This window comes from Barbus barbus (genome assembly GCF_936440315.1).
Source record: "Barbus barbus genome assembly, chromosome: 27".
In the NCBI taxonomy this organism is placed as follows: Eukaryota; Metazoa; Chordata; class Actinopteri; order Cypriniformes; family Cyprinidae; genus Barbus; species Barbus barbus.
In genome coordinates, this window is record NC_136755.1 from 5,152,803 (window position 1) to 5,170,472 (window position 17,670).

At 36.4% G+C, this 17,670-nt stretch overlaps 1 protein-coding gene across 1 annotated transcript in view; it reads right to left on the minus strand.

The window, feature by feature from the left end:
- LOC306847399 (zinc finger protein ZFPM2-like) overlaps nucleotides 1-17,670 on the minus strand; it is a gene marked incomplete at both ends in the record, with an annotated part of 63,148 nt that overhangs the window by 11,782 nt on the left and 33,696 nt on the right. The window contains 2 exons of the mRNA XM_079381327.1: nucleotides 10,602-10,698; nucleotides 16,312-16,436. Of these exons, the coding sequence (XP_079237453.1) occupies nucleotides 10,602-10,698; nucleotides 16,312-16,436 (222 nt within the window). The remainder of the gene's footprint in view (nucleotides 1-10,601; nucleotides 10,699-16,311; nucleotides 16,437-17,670) is intronic.

Below are 17,670 nucleotides of genomic sequence, written 5' to 3' on the forward strand. Positions count from 1 at the left end.
CAATAGTGATGCATTCCACTAATAAAAGAAATAACTTTGTCAAGATGAAGATTTTAACTCCAGCTGCACCTCTGAGAAACACTCTCTCTCTCTCTCACACACACACACACAGAGACAGATGCACACAATCAAACGTGTCTAAATATGGGACAATTTGTTTGTCGCCGCACCTCCACACCCCTATGGAAGCCCCCTGAGATTGGCATAATGAAAAGCAATGTCTCCCACTTAACACCGAGATCCAGGCGCTCTCTCTGATAGAGGCCGGGGCTGTTTATTAAATGATGGAATTTGGCTGTTTCTTCCGCAGAATGTTATCAGCCGGAGAACAATCGTGCCCATGGTCGCACCCTCACTGGCTCGCCCGGCTGCTCATTAGCCACAGCATATTTAATCCAGAAGTTTCTTATCAAACGTGACACCTGCATCTCTGAAATGCACTTTCCCTGTTCATTGGCATGTATTTGGGTGAGTAGACTCCAAGGTGCTTTGTGGAGATTAAGAGAGGAAGAGAGAGAGAAAGTGAGAGAGAGAGAGAGTGAATGAGCGCTTATTTTATCATTTAGCGGGTCTGGACCGTATCCAAGCAGTTTTTGTCTTGTTGTTGTAATTAGAAAGCCTTTTAAGCGATAACAGCTGCTGCTGAATATGAATATGGATAGAACCACATCAATTCTGCCTGAGATAGACCCGCTTCCCATCCTCCCTCCCCCTCGCTTACTGTTTTTCATACTGCAGTGATCGTAATAAAGACGGAGGAAAGTGTAGCTAGCCGTTCAACTCGGTTATTTTAGCCTTTCTGATTGAAGTCTTTCTTGACAGTCTGTCTGTGTTACATGTGAAGCATTCAAATCACAGACGCGCTGACAGGCAGCAACTCATTTCCATATCCCAATGTGTAATTAAGCTTTGTGACAGCTCCTTAATAGCTGCGCGCCGCACCATCAGTGCTATATGTTGCCTGGCTGATGTGTCGTTGAATTGAGATGCACATACAGCATATGCATGCTTGTAAGCACGCAACTTGCAAAATAGATGTTAAAATAGATAAACATGAATGTAGCTTTTTAAATAAATGTGCAAACATAAAGGTGAAAAACATGTAAATGATAACAAAATAAACAACAACAACAAAGGTAAACATAAAAGAACACAAAGGTGTAATAAACATTAACAAAACAAAAATGAAAAACAAAATCACCAAAATAAGGAAACAAAGGCAAAAGCAAATCTAAAGGGAAAAGTAAACATAAATGTAAACATTAACAAAATAGGTAAACAAATCCATGTAAAAGGGAACATTAGCAAAATAATTATGTAAATATATACAAATATGCAAAGATGAACATTTACGTGGTTAAATGAAACAGTATATATAAATGTAAAGGCAATTATTAAGGTAAACGTTAATAAACAAATGTTTATTATTAATAAAAGTAATCTAAAACTATTAACAAAACCACACAAAGGCATATGAAAAGGAAAACATTAAAATAGGTATATAAATGTAAATATTAACAAAATAGGCAAACAAATTCAAATGCAAAGAGAAACATCAACAGAATAGCAAACATAAGCGTAACCATTAACAAAATTAGTAACCAAAGGCAAAAATAAAGGGAAATGTTTACAAAATCAGTAAATGCAAGTGTAAACATGAAACAAAATAGGTAAACAAAAGGCAAATCTAAAGGTAAATGTTACTACAATTAATAAGTAAACTAATTTAAAGGCAAATGTAAACGGAAACGTTAACAAAAAAAAAGTAAACAGAAGTGTAAACATGAACAAAATAGGTTAACGCAAGTTTAAAGTAATTGTTAACAAAACTGGTGAAAGTAAATATAAATGACAAAATAGTTCATAAATGTAAATGTAAAGAAAACAGGTAAATAGGCTAAATGTAAACAAACTAAAAGGTAAACAAAGTCTGGTGACGTTGCAAGTTAGGGGTTTTTTTCGTTCCCAGATCTGTGTAAATGTGTTAAATAAGCAGCTGTGCTCTTACACTCATCCATCACCTTCTCTTTCTCAGGAATTGTTAGACACACAACAGGACACTGCCGGGCCTCGCTAGCGATTATGGACGATGACTGACATACTATGCAAATCACTTTGCTATTTCTCCCAGTAGATTCAAGATTTGTATTCGTCACATACACAATTATACAGAGTATAACCAGCAGTGAAATGTAAGCCAGGTCCGCTCCAAGGACCGTGCAATTATATATATTAAGAAAAGAAAAGTAGAAAAAAATAAAAGAATAAAATAAAATAAAAGATAAAAAAATATAAATATAAATGTGCATTTCAGTATGTTGTGACGTAAATAGTAATATAACAGGAACGTGCAAAAAAGTTGTACAGGGTATTTAAATAGCAGCAATGTGAGGTAGAAAAAAATATGAATAGCTTATAGATATATTGATATTTACATGGGGTCATGTGATGTTATGACACAGAGTTAGAGTTTAGGAGCCTGATGTTCCTGGGGGAAGAAGCTCCTCCTAAGTCTCTCAGGTTTTTGCCATCAGGCTACAGAAGCGCTTACCAGATGGAAGCAGAGTGAATAGACGGTTACCAGGGTGATTTGAAAAAGCAGAGGGTCCCAAGCCACAATACTGAATACCCCAAGATAAAAGCAAACATTTCCTTCTGAGATTTCCTTCTGTGTGAGTGCAGATGTCACAGGGAAGATTTCTGCTGCTCAGATGAGTGTCCTCTAGCTGACGCTTATGACCCTATAGAGCAGCCTAGAGAGTCACACCGGTGAGACACTTTGATCTGTGACTGAAAAACAACTGCAGCTTCTATAAAACACATCTCAGATGGAAATGTTTGCTTTTATCTTGGGGTATTCAGTATTGTGGCTTGGGACCCTCTGTTTTTTTCCAGGTAATGGGATAGAGCAGGAGAGCGGGTGGGAGGGACGGAAGGAGGGAGAGATTGGGAGAAAGGGAGGAGAGATACCCCTCAAGCGAGCGCCTCAGTGGGAAGAGGATTATGTGCTTCTGCTTTTCTACCTTCTAGCAAAACTCCCGATTGGTTTCGGGAAACTCAATTAAACTTTTGTCTCTGGCATCGTCTTCAGTGAGAATCAAACTGAAATTTCTCTGACATTACACTGTAACCCTGAACCTCGAGACCCCGGGTAGATAGATGCACTATTGCTGCTTTAGATCCTCAAAAATAATAACATAACTAAATAATTCACCAAAAATGTCCTTAGGGACATGTTTGTCTTTTTCTTTTTATCTAGGAAATACTCGTTTTACTTGTTTCCTGCTTCTGCTGAAAAAAAAAATGATTTAATTATAATTGTATGGGTGTATTAGTATGGATGCCAGAGTGTGGTTTGTATGCCTTTACTGAGACATTTGTGTGCGTGTTCCACAAAAATAAATGAATTCATAAATAAAATTTAAAAATTGGTTGTTGCTAATCATTGACATATCCAAGATTGTAATAATCTCCAAAAACTGCATTAGCATTTATTATATAGAAAGTGACTGATTGGGTGTGTGTGTGGGGGGGTGCCATTATGTAAACAAACTGGCTTTTAAAGGGTTGAAATCCTGAAAATGAATGCATTTTGGTATGTGCAGTTGTGATCGGGATTGATATCCTGATGTCAGGGAAAACTGAAAAAAAAAATATTGTTATATAATATTTTTATGACTGTTTTTGCCACTGACATTTTTGTCCTCTTAGGACTTCTGTGTAACTTTATTAAATAGATGGGGATTTTATAATATTACTTAAACCAGCAAGCTTTTAATTTTTCTATGCAACACAAAATATAAAAATTAAGAATTTTAAGAATCGTTTCCACATCATAATGACCACATCTGTCATGCTCCATAAAAGGACTAAATAAAATAATTAAAAAACACTGACTGAAATACAAGTCCTTTCCACTTTCCCTTCGATTTTCTGTAAATAATTACTTTAACGTCAGTCTGTTCCTCATCTAAAGCTATTACACACAACTAGAAGTCCTGGAATATATTGTATGGAGAAAGAAGAGTCTAAAAACATAAATGCAAAGCTAATTAATTTTTCAATAACTAATTCAATAAACATGAAACGATTAAAATTTGATCTATAAGGTTGGCTGAATCATCATTTTAGGCGGACTGATTTTCTAGGTGGAGGAACTTCAAATTCTCAAGACATACATTTAAGCAGCATTACAAATGTTCTGCATGGCTTTCTGGCTGCTATCCACTAGTGCTATCACAGAAAACTACAAGTGATAAGCCAACGACCATCGTTTCCTCTTGCCGCAGTGTGCCAGGACTTTTTTTTTCTTTCTGCTGACCCCAGATTCACCTTAACAAAGCTGCTCCTTCCCATCACAGACAGCCATAAGCCTGTCAGATATCAGTCCATCAAGAAACGAGACAGAGGAGGAGAGAGAAAGAGACAGCCAGCATGAAATATGAAGTGAGGAGAGCAAAAATCGGAGGGTGGGGGGAATGATAAATCAAAAGATGAGGTCTACATCGTCTAATGACCAGAATAAACCTCTTTCCTGTTCAGTGGCAGAGCTCAGAGTCTCTGCAGTCCTTAAGCCGTGTCCCTCCTGATCCAGACATCCACTGCCATCAAACCAGGATTTATGACGCATCACAACCCCATGACAACATCCAGCAGCTTCATAATCTCATATTTTTTCTGCCCGTGCCTGACATTTCCAGCCTCGACATTCACTCAAGATAAGCCCAAAGCCCTCTGACAGGATAGAGAGCACATATAAAACACACGCTTAAGAATTTTACTGCCCTCTTCGCGGGAACTCATCAGTTCATGAGCCGTGTGCCGAATGCAATCGACGCAACATTTCATATCAGACAATTCAACAACCCAAATGCTGTTAGAGAAAACACCAGACCAGAACCACTATAGACGCTCAAGGGGACACGTTCCCCATGCGGTCAACCAGTATGGGTTTCCTAACAGTCCACCTGGAAACAAAGCCATTGTGATGCCAAACCTTCTCATGGATGAAGACAGCCGTTGTGTTTACAACTTTGACAATGATTGTTTATCATTATATCATTATCACCTCGTTCTTGAATGAATTGCACACTGGTCTGTAATTGTAGGGATATCAACTTAAAGGGACAGTTCACCCAAAAATGAAAATTCTGTCGTTAATTGCTCACCCTTATGTCGTTCCAAACCCATAAGACCTTCATTCATCTTCATTTTTGATGAAATCCAAGAGCTTTCTGACCCTGCATAGACAGCAACGCAACTGACACGTTCAAGGCCCAGAAAGGTAGTAAGGATATTGTTAAAATAGTCCATGTGACATCAGTGGTGCATCCGTAATGTTATGAAGCTACGAGAATACTTTTTATGTGCAAAGAAAACAAAACTAACGACTTAATTCAAAAATGTATTCTCTTCCGGGTCAGTCCGCCACTATTCATGAGAGTACCACGATGCATGCGTGTGCATTCCTCTGCTTGCAAACCAGGCGCAGCACATCTGGGTTCTACGCATGCGTGGTACACGTGTGTCGAAGACTGACCCAAAAGAGAAGACATAGTTGAATAAAGTCGATGGTTTTATTGTCTTTGCACACAAAAAGTATTCTCGTAGCTTCATAACATTACGGTTGAACCAGTGATGTCACATGGACTATTTTAACAATATCCTTACTACCTTTCTGGGCCTTGAACGTGTCAGTTGCGTTGCTGTCTGCAGGGTCAGAAAGCTCTCGGGTCAGAAAGCTCTTTGTGTTCTGAGATGAACAAAAGGTTTTACGGGTTTGGAACGACATGAGGGTGAGTAATTAATGACAGAATATTTGGGTGAACTACCCCATGTTAAACATACATGACGCTGAACAAAACAAACTGTGACTGGTTGCTTTATTTGTCCGTCAGGTGGCTTGAAAGATATATATAAATACACACACACAGTAGATATTTAGAAAATATTTACATGTACATAAATGTATATATTTATATTTTATATATAAATATATGTAATATATAAACATAACATGTTTCTTATGCACTGTATATGCGTGTGTTTGTATTGATATATACATAATAAATATACACAGTACACACACACACACATATATACTGTATAATGTAAACAAAAACTTTTTGGATGTGATTAATCGTGATTAATCGTTTGACAGCACTAATACCATCCAATAATCACAATAAGCTTTGTGATTTGTTTCTTTTGAAATCAATCTATCAATTGTATCACTAAATTCCAACAATGAATAATGTGTTGATGCTCTTTAATGTGGCATGACAGATCGCTGTAGATACCTCACGTGAAAAGATCATATCTTCCACTTTAATACAGTGCCTTCAAGTCAAGTCTGCTTTATTGTCAATTCTTCCACATGTACGGCACATACATACAGAGAATTGAAATTGCGTTACTCTCAGACCCTTGGTGCCTACAGTTAACATTAAACGCGTTCAAATACAGATAATACGGTTTAAACATATGTACATACAACTACAGCTATACAAATGAGGACATTGTAGAAAAATAAAGAAATAGATAAAGTGGCATAAGGCGCATGGCAGATAGTGCAAACCAGTTAAAAAGCAAATAAAAACAAAACTGTGCAGATATATTTGTACTGCAAAAAGAGCTTATCAATCTGAGAACATTGTGGAAAAAGAAAAAAGATAGATAAAGTGACATAAGGCACATGGCAGAATAGATAGAGTGCAAACCAGTTAAATAAAACAAAAACTGTGCAGATATATGTGTAGTGCAAAAAGAGCTTGTCAGTCTGTTAAATTGACAGGAGAACAGTCTTTTTTGAGACTATCCGAGGAGGTAGTTTGCAGTCAATGCTGGATGAGGTAGTGATCAGTCCAATGCTGCACAAGTAACAGTTAGTGGGGGTGGCAGGTCCTGGGGGTGTGGGGAGCCTCATAGTGTCAGAGTTCAGTGTTGTATGGGGTAAAAACTTGCCTTGCGAATGTATTCATACCCCTTCATTTTTTTCACATTTTGTTGTTACTGCCTTATGTTAAACTGCTTTAAATTACTTTTTCCCCCACATCAATCTACACTCCATACACCATAATGACTAAGCAAAACCAGAATTGTCATAAATTTATAAAAAATAAAAAACTCAAATAAGTTAATTGCATAAGTATTCATACCCTTAACTAAATATTTAGCTGAAGTACCCTTACAGCCTCAAGTCTTTTTTTTGTTTGATGCGACTAGCTTTGCTTATCAACATTTGGCAATTATCTGCCATTTGTCTCCTCATCTCTTCACCTCTCAAGCTCTGTCAGGTTGGATGGGGGGCAGACGCACATTTTCAGGTTTCTCCAGAAATATTTGATTGGGTTCAAGTCCAGGCTGTGGCTGCACTGTAAAAAAAAAAAAAAGAAAAAGAAAAAGTTGAGCCAACTTAAATTTTTAAGGCAACCAGCTTCAGCAGATTTTTGAGTTCTCTCAACTTGTTGTTTTAAGTTTATACAACAAAAAAGTTGAGAATCTCCTACAAAAATAAGTTGAGAGAACTCAAAAAGCTGAAGCTGGTTGCCTTAAAAATTTAAGTTGGCTCAACTTTTTTTTTTTTATACAGTGTGGGCCACTCAAGGACATTCACAGAGTTGCCTATAAGCCACTCTTGCTGTGTGCTTAGGGTCCTTGTCCTGTTGGAAGGAGAAGCTTCTGCCCAGTCTGAGGTTCTGAATGCTCTGGACTGGTTTCTCACGGTCTGAGGGTCCTTTAGGTGCGTTTTAGTAAATTCCAAGTCTGTTTTCTTTTGTCTTCATTGAGGAGAGGATTGAGTTTGGCCACACCGCCATAAAGCCCAGATCGGTGGAGTGTTGCAGTGATGTTTGTCCTTCTGTAGGTTTCTCCTATCTTCACATATGATCATGGAGCTCAACTAGAGTGACCATCAGCTTCTTGGTCACCACTCTAACCAAAGCCCTTCTCCATCAGTTGCTCAGTTTGGCCAGGAGGTCAGCTCTAGGAAGAGTCCTGGTTGTTCCAAACTTCTTCCATTAAGGGTAACAGAGACTACATGCTTCTGTGACCCTTCAATGAAGCAGATTTTTTTTTTCTGAACTCTTCCCCAGACGTGTGGCATGACGCAAACCTGTTTCTGAGCTCTACAGACTGTTCTTTTGACCTCAGGGCTTGGTTTTTTCTCTGATATGCATTATCAGCTGTTGGACCTTTTATTAAGACGTGTGTGCCTTTCAAAATCATACCCATTCAATTGAATTTGTCACAGGTTACCTTCACTCAAAGTCTAGTAACACCTACAAGTAATATGAATGCTCCTGAGATAAATTCCAACTGTCCCAGATAAGGGTATGAGTACTTATGCAATGGAATCATTTAAGTTTTTTTATTTTTAATAAAAATTTTTTTTTGCTTTACCATTATAGTGTATGGAGTGTAGATTGATGTGGAAAAAAAGTAATTTAGAGCAGTTTAACATAAGGCAGCAACATAAAACGTGAAAAAATTAAGGGGTATGAATACTTTGGCAAGGCACTGTACAAGTTACAGCATGAAATAAATATGAATGAACATCAGAAGTATGTTGAAAAAAAAACTGAATAACTTACTAAAATGTATCATGATTTAATCGCTCAATACGTTTGTCAACCACACAAAAAAGGTCAATAAAGCAGCTTGCAAATAATATCACATAAAACATTTACCTCAGGAATTACTTCAGCATTTTGCTAAATATATTCACTATACTATATTACCTACTAATGATATGCCTGTTTGAATAAACCTATCATGAAATCAAGTTTTTATGACAGCCAAATGTTAAAAGTTTATATTTCAACAACAAAATTAAATTAAAACAAATTCTGGTCTCTGTTGTTAAGTTTAACCTTTAATATCATAGTATTGTACCAACTGACAGAGTACTCTGTATAGTTTACAGCATTAATTGAGAGATTTTTTCTCCCTAAAGAATCTATATACAAATCAATCTCAAATCAGAATCTAATAAAAACCTTATGAATAGGAATTGAATTGACTTGTGAATTCTGTCAAAACCCAACCAACACAACAATTTTGTCCAGGCCCCATGAATTTAAGTGGCCCCCAGAGCCAAAAAAAACAGACCAGTAAGATACTCGGGTTTGAACCAAGCAAGCAAGTAAAGTGTGAAAACCAACATTGTATTCTATGATAATTCATCCCCCAATCCAGAATATGTGAATACATCCTATAATCTGCATACAGTATAAATCCTCTTGATGTGACCAGCGCTGGGAAACTCTGCAAGCTGGTTGAGTACAGTAAGCCAGATATCCGGCAGCCCGGCCTAATCGATCCCGACCCCCTTTCAGTTCCTTAATAACTTCTCCGTTGAAAGCCCTTCAGTTCATCAGCGTTGTCTTTTAATTAAATGCAATCGCAGTGCCGTGCACTCCTCCAGGGGGGCGGTGCTGTTTGAATACACTGATAATGAATTTTGACATTGCTGGAGATGTTCAACCATTATTCTATTTCTCCGTGTTCTCAGATAAGTGAGATAAAGGCCTTTTAAGTCTTTCATTTCCTCAAGTCTTTTTTCAGAATGGAGAAGGGATTGTTCTCTGTTGAATTTACACATGTACTGTAAGTAGATTAATCAATTAAGCTCCTGCAGATAATAAAAAACTGGAGCACTTTAGCGGAAATATCACTTCTAGTCAAGGAGAGCGAGCGCCGGCAACAAAGAGTTATCTTTCTGCTCTTTAAACATTGAGCATTTGTTCGTGGAATGGTAAGTTATTACCGCTCACTTTTTCTTCTTTGGTTAAAAACGGGGCATGGCTTTATCTCAGAAAAGGGCACGTTTTTTTTTTAGATTCCCTGTACATATGAAGTCAAGACATGGGGGTTTAAGATCCCATGAAATTGAGTTAAGAGTTGAGCTGTGGCTTTCAGTCCATGTGTGATATAGCTTTGAGGTCATCTGAATATGGTAGTGGAGGAGGTTTTAAACTTTTAGATGCCACATAACCTCAAATATTATCATGAGGAACACCCTCCCAAAAATAAAAACACAGATATATGTACTTTTCTAAGGTTTGGGGTTACGAGATTTTATAAGAATACTTTCTCTTATGCTCACTGTTTCATATTTGAATATATTGTAAAGTGTGTGTGTGTGTATATGTGTATATAAATATGTGTGTATACATATATATATATATATATATATATATATTTTTTTTTATTTTTATTTTTTATTGTTGAGCCATTTTTGTTCAGGATACTTGATGAATATAAAAAGTTCAAAAGAATAGCATTTATTTGAAATAGTAAAGACTTTTATATTCTCTCTCTCTCACACACACACACACACAAAAGTGTACTTTCATGTATAACTACTTATAGTAAAATAGAAAAATAATTTAGTTTTGAGCCGTTTTAGTTTTTTTCATCATAGAATTTTTTTTATATATAAAATAAATATTAATCATGGATATTAATCATGATTGCATGGAAGCAAAATAAAACAATGATAAAAAATACCCCCCCCCCCCCCCCGTTCAGCGACACACTTTCTCAAGCACAGAAGCCTGACAGAAGACCAAGAACAGTCAGCCCAAAGAATAAACTCTCACCTTTGCTGTACACGGCGCAGTTGCTCTTTCCATCCTCTGCACTGACCCACATCATGTCCATCAGCCAGCGAGGACCTCCATACAGCCCCAGCGAAACCTGCGACACAAAACACACACCTCAGTCTCCTCCACATCAGAACAGACATCTGATCCACATACAGCGACTGACCTCGGCCTTGAACCCAAAACTTGGCATTTTTTGTGTGCAAAATGCATCAGTGTCAGTGGACAAGCTATCCAATGTCTAAGTGAGCTTGTTTAATCAACTTCAACCATGAATTCGTCATTCGCAAAGACTATATCTCCAAGTATGTGTGTGAGGAGAGGGGCGAGCAGGCCACACCCCGTCCCGTTTGCTTTGAATGGCTGCGTTGTTAGAGAGCCTATGAATGTTTCACCTGATCAGATCTCATCCTTTGGGAGCTCTGGGATCCAGAATGGAGTGGCATGGACTTGGAGACAGAAGAAGCGGATGCTGAGCACTGATCTTTAGACGCATTGTGCCCTCTATCACAGCATCACAGCTTCCTCACACCCACACACGGGGAATTTAAAGAGCTTGAGGTTTCAAAAGGATGGGTGGAGGATTTGATTTCATAACTGAAAACAGAATGACTGAATTAAATGGATATTTCTGTAAAAAAAAAATAAAAGGCATGCTCACACAATTGTGTGATATCTGTAATGTTGCAAAATATACCCTTGTGAAAAAGTGCACGTAATTGTATTGAATATGCACTTGTGATATATATATAAAAAATAAAAAAAACGTGCTTGTAGATAATATAATATTAATAAACTAAAGGCAACTTGAGTGTACTTCAAGAGAATTCACTTTCATGATTGTTTCTTACACGCTTAAGTACACTCTGTAATAATGCCAAAGGTAATAAAGCCTTTTATTTTAAAGTACATTTTAAATCTTGTTTTAATAATCTTTTGTTTTTTAAATTGCAACTTCACCATTACAAAGATGTAATTACATGGTAAAAACAAATAATAAAAAAATTGCTTTAAAGAAACAATTTTGGCAGCTGTCGTTGTCAGAATAATAATAATAATACAGAAAAACTGTAAACACATTTACAGAACAAACTGTAAATTTCACAAACATTTACAAACAAGAAAATTGGAATATAAACCAGAAAATTCAACATTGTAGTAGTAGCGTTTTTACAATATTTTAATGTTAAAATTACACAATGTTTTTAGAAATATAAATACATCAAATATAAATTCAATAGAAATTACATTAATCTTTGTCAGTACAGCAGCTATACAAACCATATATAAAAAAAATAGAATTATGAAATTACATATCAAGATGTACTTTAGGCCCCGTTTACACTAGTGCGTTTTAAAACGCATAACTTTTGCTACAGTTACGGCTATCGTTTACACTACTCTGGTGTTTTCGAGGTCGAAAACGGAGACTTTTGAAAACGCTGCTGGCCCCGTTTTAGTTTGAAGGGTTGCGTTTCAGCGTAAACGAGCCAGACTTTTGAAAATGATGGCTGCCCACATTCGCACTGCGTATCCTTAATGACCGTATAAACAATAACATCATGCGCATTATTGTACCCATAGATATTTATGGGTAGATTCCCCATTCGACCGCTCCAAGCACACAGACGAGTCCGCCATCTAAATAATAGGGAATCTACCTTTACATATGTCAAGTCAAGTCACCTTTATTTATATAGCGCTTTTAACATGTAAATTGTGTCAAAGCAACTGCACAATATCAAAAAAGGAAAACAGTGTGTCAATAATGTAAAATTAAAAGATTTTCAGTTAAAGGCATTTCATTATTGAATTCAGTGATGTCATCATCCAGCTCAGTTCAGTTTAAATAGTGTCTTTGCAATCAGGTCGACGATATCGCTGGAAATGAAGTGTCCCCAACTAAGCAAGCCAGAGGCGACAGCGGCAAGGAACCAAAACTCCATCGATGACAGAATGGAGAAAAAAACCTTGGGAGAAACCAGGCTCAGTCGGGGGGGGCAGTTCTCCTCTGGCCAAACGAAACAGCAGTTCAATTCCAGCTGCAGCAAAGTCAGATTGTAAGGGCTCAACTGGTTCCAGTGGTCTTATACATATCTGTGGTTGTACCTGCATGAATGGTCTCGTGACATGCGTTTTCGGTTGTGTAGTGTAAACGGAGATCGTTTCTGAAAACGTCAGTGTAGACGAGGATTACATGCAGTAGTGTAAACAGGGCCTCGGGTTAAAAAGACTACATTTCAGCTAATTGCAATTAACAGAAATTTAAACTAAAATACTTTATAAGACATTTCATTTAAATACTTGCATTAAACATTACATTAAATTATTCTTTTAAAGTACATTATTTCTCTAATAAGTATTCTTGTTAAAAGTGTGCTAAATATGCTTTATCTCTCTCTATTTCTAATAGGCCATTAGACAAAGTCCTGTCTGGGATTGACCAGTTGGCAGGAAGGTGATACGATTCTGCAACAATGCAGATTTGGCCGGAGAGAGCGGGAGCGCGAGCTCCAGCAGAGATAAGCGCACTGATAACCGTCTCAGAGTCTGGAAAGCATTGGGTTCCCTTTCCTCCCCCACAGGGATATGAAGGGATGATGCTGTTCTAGAGCCGGCCATGTCCCGATCCCTACAGGTAGCAGAGATCGTATCCACTTCACCTCGAAGGGCTGTGATGAATTCATCTGAAATTAGTACAAACTGATGACATGAGGATATGCTTGCGGTCCATGCATATAAATGCAGACCTAAACTAAATCAAAATAAATCTTCATTGGGAAAAAAAAACGATTTTCCCATAAACTGCTAGTAAATTTTGAAGTGAAAAAACAAGAAATATTTGTACTTTCTTGTAAAACATACTCCATTACTCCATTTTTTTATTTACAACTTCAAAAATCATTTTGATGGTCCCTTTAACACATTCTGTTGACTATAAGTAACATTGCACCTACATGTCTACTAACTCTCATTAGAGTGTTAGTAGTGTATTAGTAGAATGGTAGGGTTAGGGTTAGCAGACAGTAATACCCTAATGAGAGTTTGTTGACATGTAGGTGCAACGTTACTTATAGTCAACAGAATGTTCAAAAGGGACCATCAAAATAAAGTGTTACCAAATAATTTTCTACAGTGTTCTTGAGGCTTGAATGCACTATACAAAGCATTATACACTTGCCGACTGAGGATCACACTACCAGATTTTTCATGTTGCTTTGAACACAACAAACTCACAGAGGAATGTGCCTTGTTGCTGAAAGACACAAAACAAATTAAAACAATATGGGTTATGAAATCGCCTTAAAATATCAGACATGTTGATGATGGTCTCTGACGAATGTATGGAATCACAGTCTGAAGCCGAAAAATCTGTGGCCAATGACCATCATACAATATGTGATTTACTGTAAAATGTATTGACTCCAACTGGCCTGTCTTATAGTCGACTCCTTCAGAATGTAAATTAGAGTCAAATCTGTGCAAAGGTCGTGTAGTGTATTCCAGGAATATTCATATTGAAATCTTGTTTGATTGCAGAATTTGGTGTCTTGATAAATCTGAGCACAGCTTAAAAAAATGTTGAAATCTCGTCTGAAATTCTAAAGGAGATGCATTATTTATTTATTAATTTTTCCAGAAAAAAAGGAATGGTGAAAGTGAAATTCGACTTGATTACGTACTTCATAAATGTTCCTGATCTTATTGTGATTAATTGATCAGTGTAATCAGTAATCGATCAAGTTAAAGAAAAAAAGGGTAACACTTTACTTAAAGCCTTTATTAAAAGCAGTTTTAATGCATTAATTGTGCCTTGTAATGTACATTATAATGCATTATATGATCTCATGAATAATTGTAACCACATTTATATTATTTATACTACACTTATAGAAAGTATAAAAAGTAAGTATCAAATATTATAATGCATTTTAACTTTGGTTACAATTATTTATGAAATGATATAATGCATTGTAACATACATTAGAATGCATTATACATAAAGGCTTTATGTAAAGTGTTACCAAAAAAACTTCAGTTTTTAATAATTCTTCATGATTTACTTTCTTTAAAACATCTCTCAAATAACTTTTTTTTTTTCTACTGATGCAACTAAGTCCACAGGTTTAGAGAAAAATACTATTGTTATTTTTATCACACGGCGCGCTGGAATACTTGTATATACAGTATATGAAGAGTTCATATGCAAAAACAGATAACTCAGTTTTGAACAATTTTCAAAAATCGTGCTTTTTTTTCATTGTGTATCTCAATCAAACTGCAGTTGGGTTATTTTGATTATGTAACAATTAGGGTTGCAAAGGGGTGGAACATTTTCGGAAAAAACCTTCCAAGGAAGATTCCAAAAGATCCCAGAAAGTTTCTGAAATTTACTGGAACTTTTTGCAACCCTAGTAAAAAAATAACGAAACAAATACAGCTAATTAACACAATAAAAACATTATTTTTGAAAAAAAAAAAAAAAAAACTGAATTATCGTTTTTTGCAAATAAATTTTTTATATAGTGGCACTTAACTGTATAATTGATTGTTGTCCCAGGAAACCAATTTCACATTTTCTGATCATTCACATTTTTGTTTTTCTAGGGTATTTTTGCAATAAATGGGTTGCTATACTGGTTGCTCACCTGGGTTCCTCTTTCAATGCAAGTTGAGTCTCTCAAATCTGATTAAAAATATCTTCATTTGTGTTTTGAAGATGAATGAATTCTTATGGATTTGGCACGACAATGATGACAGTATGTTCATTTTGAGGTGATCCGTCCCTTTAAGTTTGAGCGACAGTAACAGTAGTAATAATTGCCTTGTCTTACAAACAAACACCAGTAAAAAAGCGACCTGCATACTCACTTACAGCACATATGGTGTCTGTTTTTAAAGCCTCAACTTGAAGCTTTAGAGAGAGAACTTTGAGGCGTCAGAGAGAGAGAAGCGTCAGAGCGTCAGCGCGTCAGAGAGAGAGAGAGAGAGGTTTGCGCGGATCTGACTGTGTGGGAATACTTCATGAAAAAGACAGAGTCTACACAGCACTCTACTCTCCTTGAGTCATTTCTTTCTCTTTCTGCCCGTCTCTCTCTCTCCGCTGAATCCTCTTTCCTCTTATCAGGCCAGCACAGGCCTCCATCGGCCTCTCCCCGCTCTGACAGGAGCAACAACAATGGGCCTGCGATACCAGTCTGCTTCACAGGGTAAACCTGCCACGGGCACAGATTACCCATGACACACACACTCGCGCTCCCTCTCGTACACTCCAAAACACAACACCGCCTTCTCCAAGGCCTCCAAACACAAAAAGCATTCAAAAGAGTTCACTTCTGTCCCTTGCTCTCCTCTCAATCGGTCCATCCGGTCTCTATGCCTTCCTGTAATGACCCACAATTCACTAAGACTGCATACGAAATAAAACATTATGTTGACCTGGCTAAACCAAAATAGTACATATTTATGTTGAGTTACGTCATAACGATTGTATTAAAAAATGAACGAATGACACACCAATGTGCATTAAAAAAAGCATTAAAAAATCATCAAAAAAAGCATCAAAATAGCATATAGCTTATTTAATTTATAGATATTTAATACAATTTGTCACCTATACACTGTTTCATAACTCAGAATTATGAATTCCTTAAATGTCCACATTTGGCCTTTTGAATTCACCCTCATAACAAATAAGTGAACCCACCTTGTCACTTCCTCCTGTGGCCGCCTCAATCTTCCCAGGGAAAGGTCCCCACGTGGTGCCCAGCAGAAGTGCCTGACAAGAACAAATCCTTCTCTCTCCTCCTTCACCAACCATTTTCAGCTCCCCTTAGAAGACAAAAAACTTAAAGTTATGACCCAAACAACAGCTCAGCAGGTTTCTAACTTGTTTTTGATGTTATGTTAAAAGAAAATTTCATCCAAGTATAATACAGCTCAAACTTTTAAAGTCGGTAAGATTTTTAATGTTTTTGAGAAGAGTCTCTTAGGCTCTCCAAGGCTGCATTTGTGTGATAAAAATAAAGTAAAAACTGTAATATTTTGAAATATTATTACAATTTAAAATACCTGTTTTCTATTGTAATATATTGTAAAATGTAATTTATTTCTGTGATCAAAGCTGAATTTTCAGCATCATTACTCCAGTCTTCAGCGTCACATGATCCTTCAGAAATCATTCTAATATCCTGATTTATAATCAATGTTGCATACCGTTGTGCTGCTTCATATTTTTTTGTGACCTGTGATATTTTTTTTGGGATGCTTTGATTAATAAAAAGTAAAAAAGAACAGCATTTATTTAAAAAAGAAATTTTGTGTTACAATAAGCAATGCTATTCAAAAGTTTGTGGGTCAGTAATGTTTTCGTTCTTTCTCTTTTTTTAAAGAAATTAATACTTTTATTCAGGAGGGATGTGTTAAATGAATAAAACGTCATAGTAAAGACTTTGCATTTGTTCAAAACATTTCTACTTTGAACAAATGCTGTTATTTTTAATTATGTATTCATCAAGGAGCCAAAGAAAAAAATATCACAGGTTCCAAAAAACAATATGAAGCAGCACAGCAGTTTCAACATTGATAATAAATCAGTATATTATAATGATTTCTGAAGGATCATGTGACACTGAAGACTGGAGTAATGATGCTGAAAATTCAGCGCTGCGTCACAGAAATAAATTCTATTTTAAAGTATATTAAAATAGGAAACCAATATTAGAAATTACAATAAGATTTCACAATATTACTGTTTTTTCTTTATTTTTGATTGAATAAATACAGCCTTGATGATCAGAACAGACTCCCTTAAAAAACATTAAAAATCTTACTGATCCCAAACTTTTGAGCAGCAGTGTATATATGTGTGTACTCTGTTTTGTATTGTATGTTCTTTCATATGGTGTATTATATTGTATATATTCTATGTGCATTTCAATTACAGGGAAAATCCACCTGGGGTTTAGTGCATTCCTCATGGGCACAATGCTGAAAGTTCATGGGGTTTAAACCTACATCTACACAGTTACCAGCTGAGATCTTCAACACCACAGCACTCCATGAG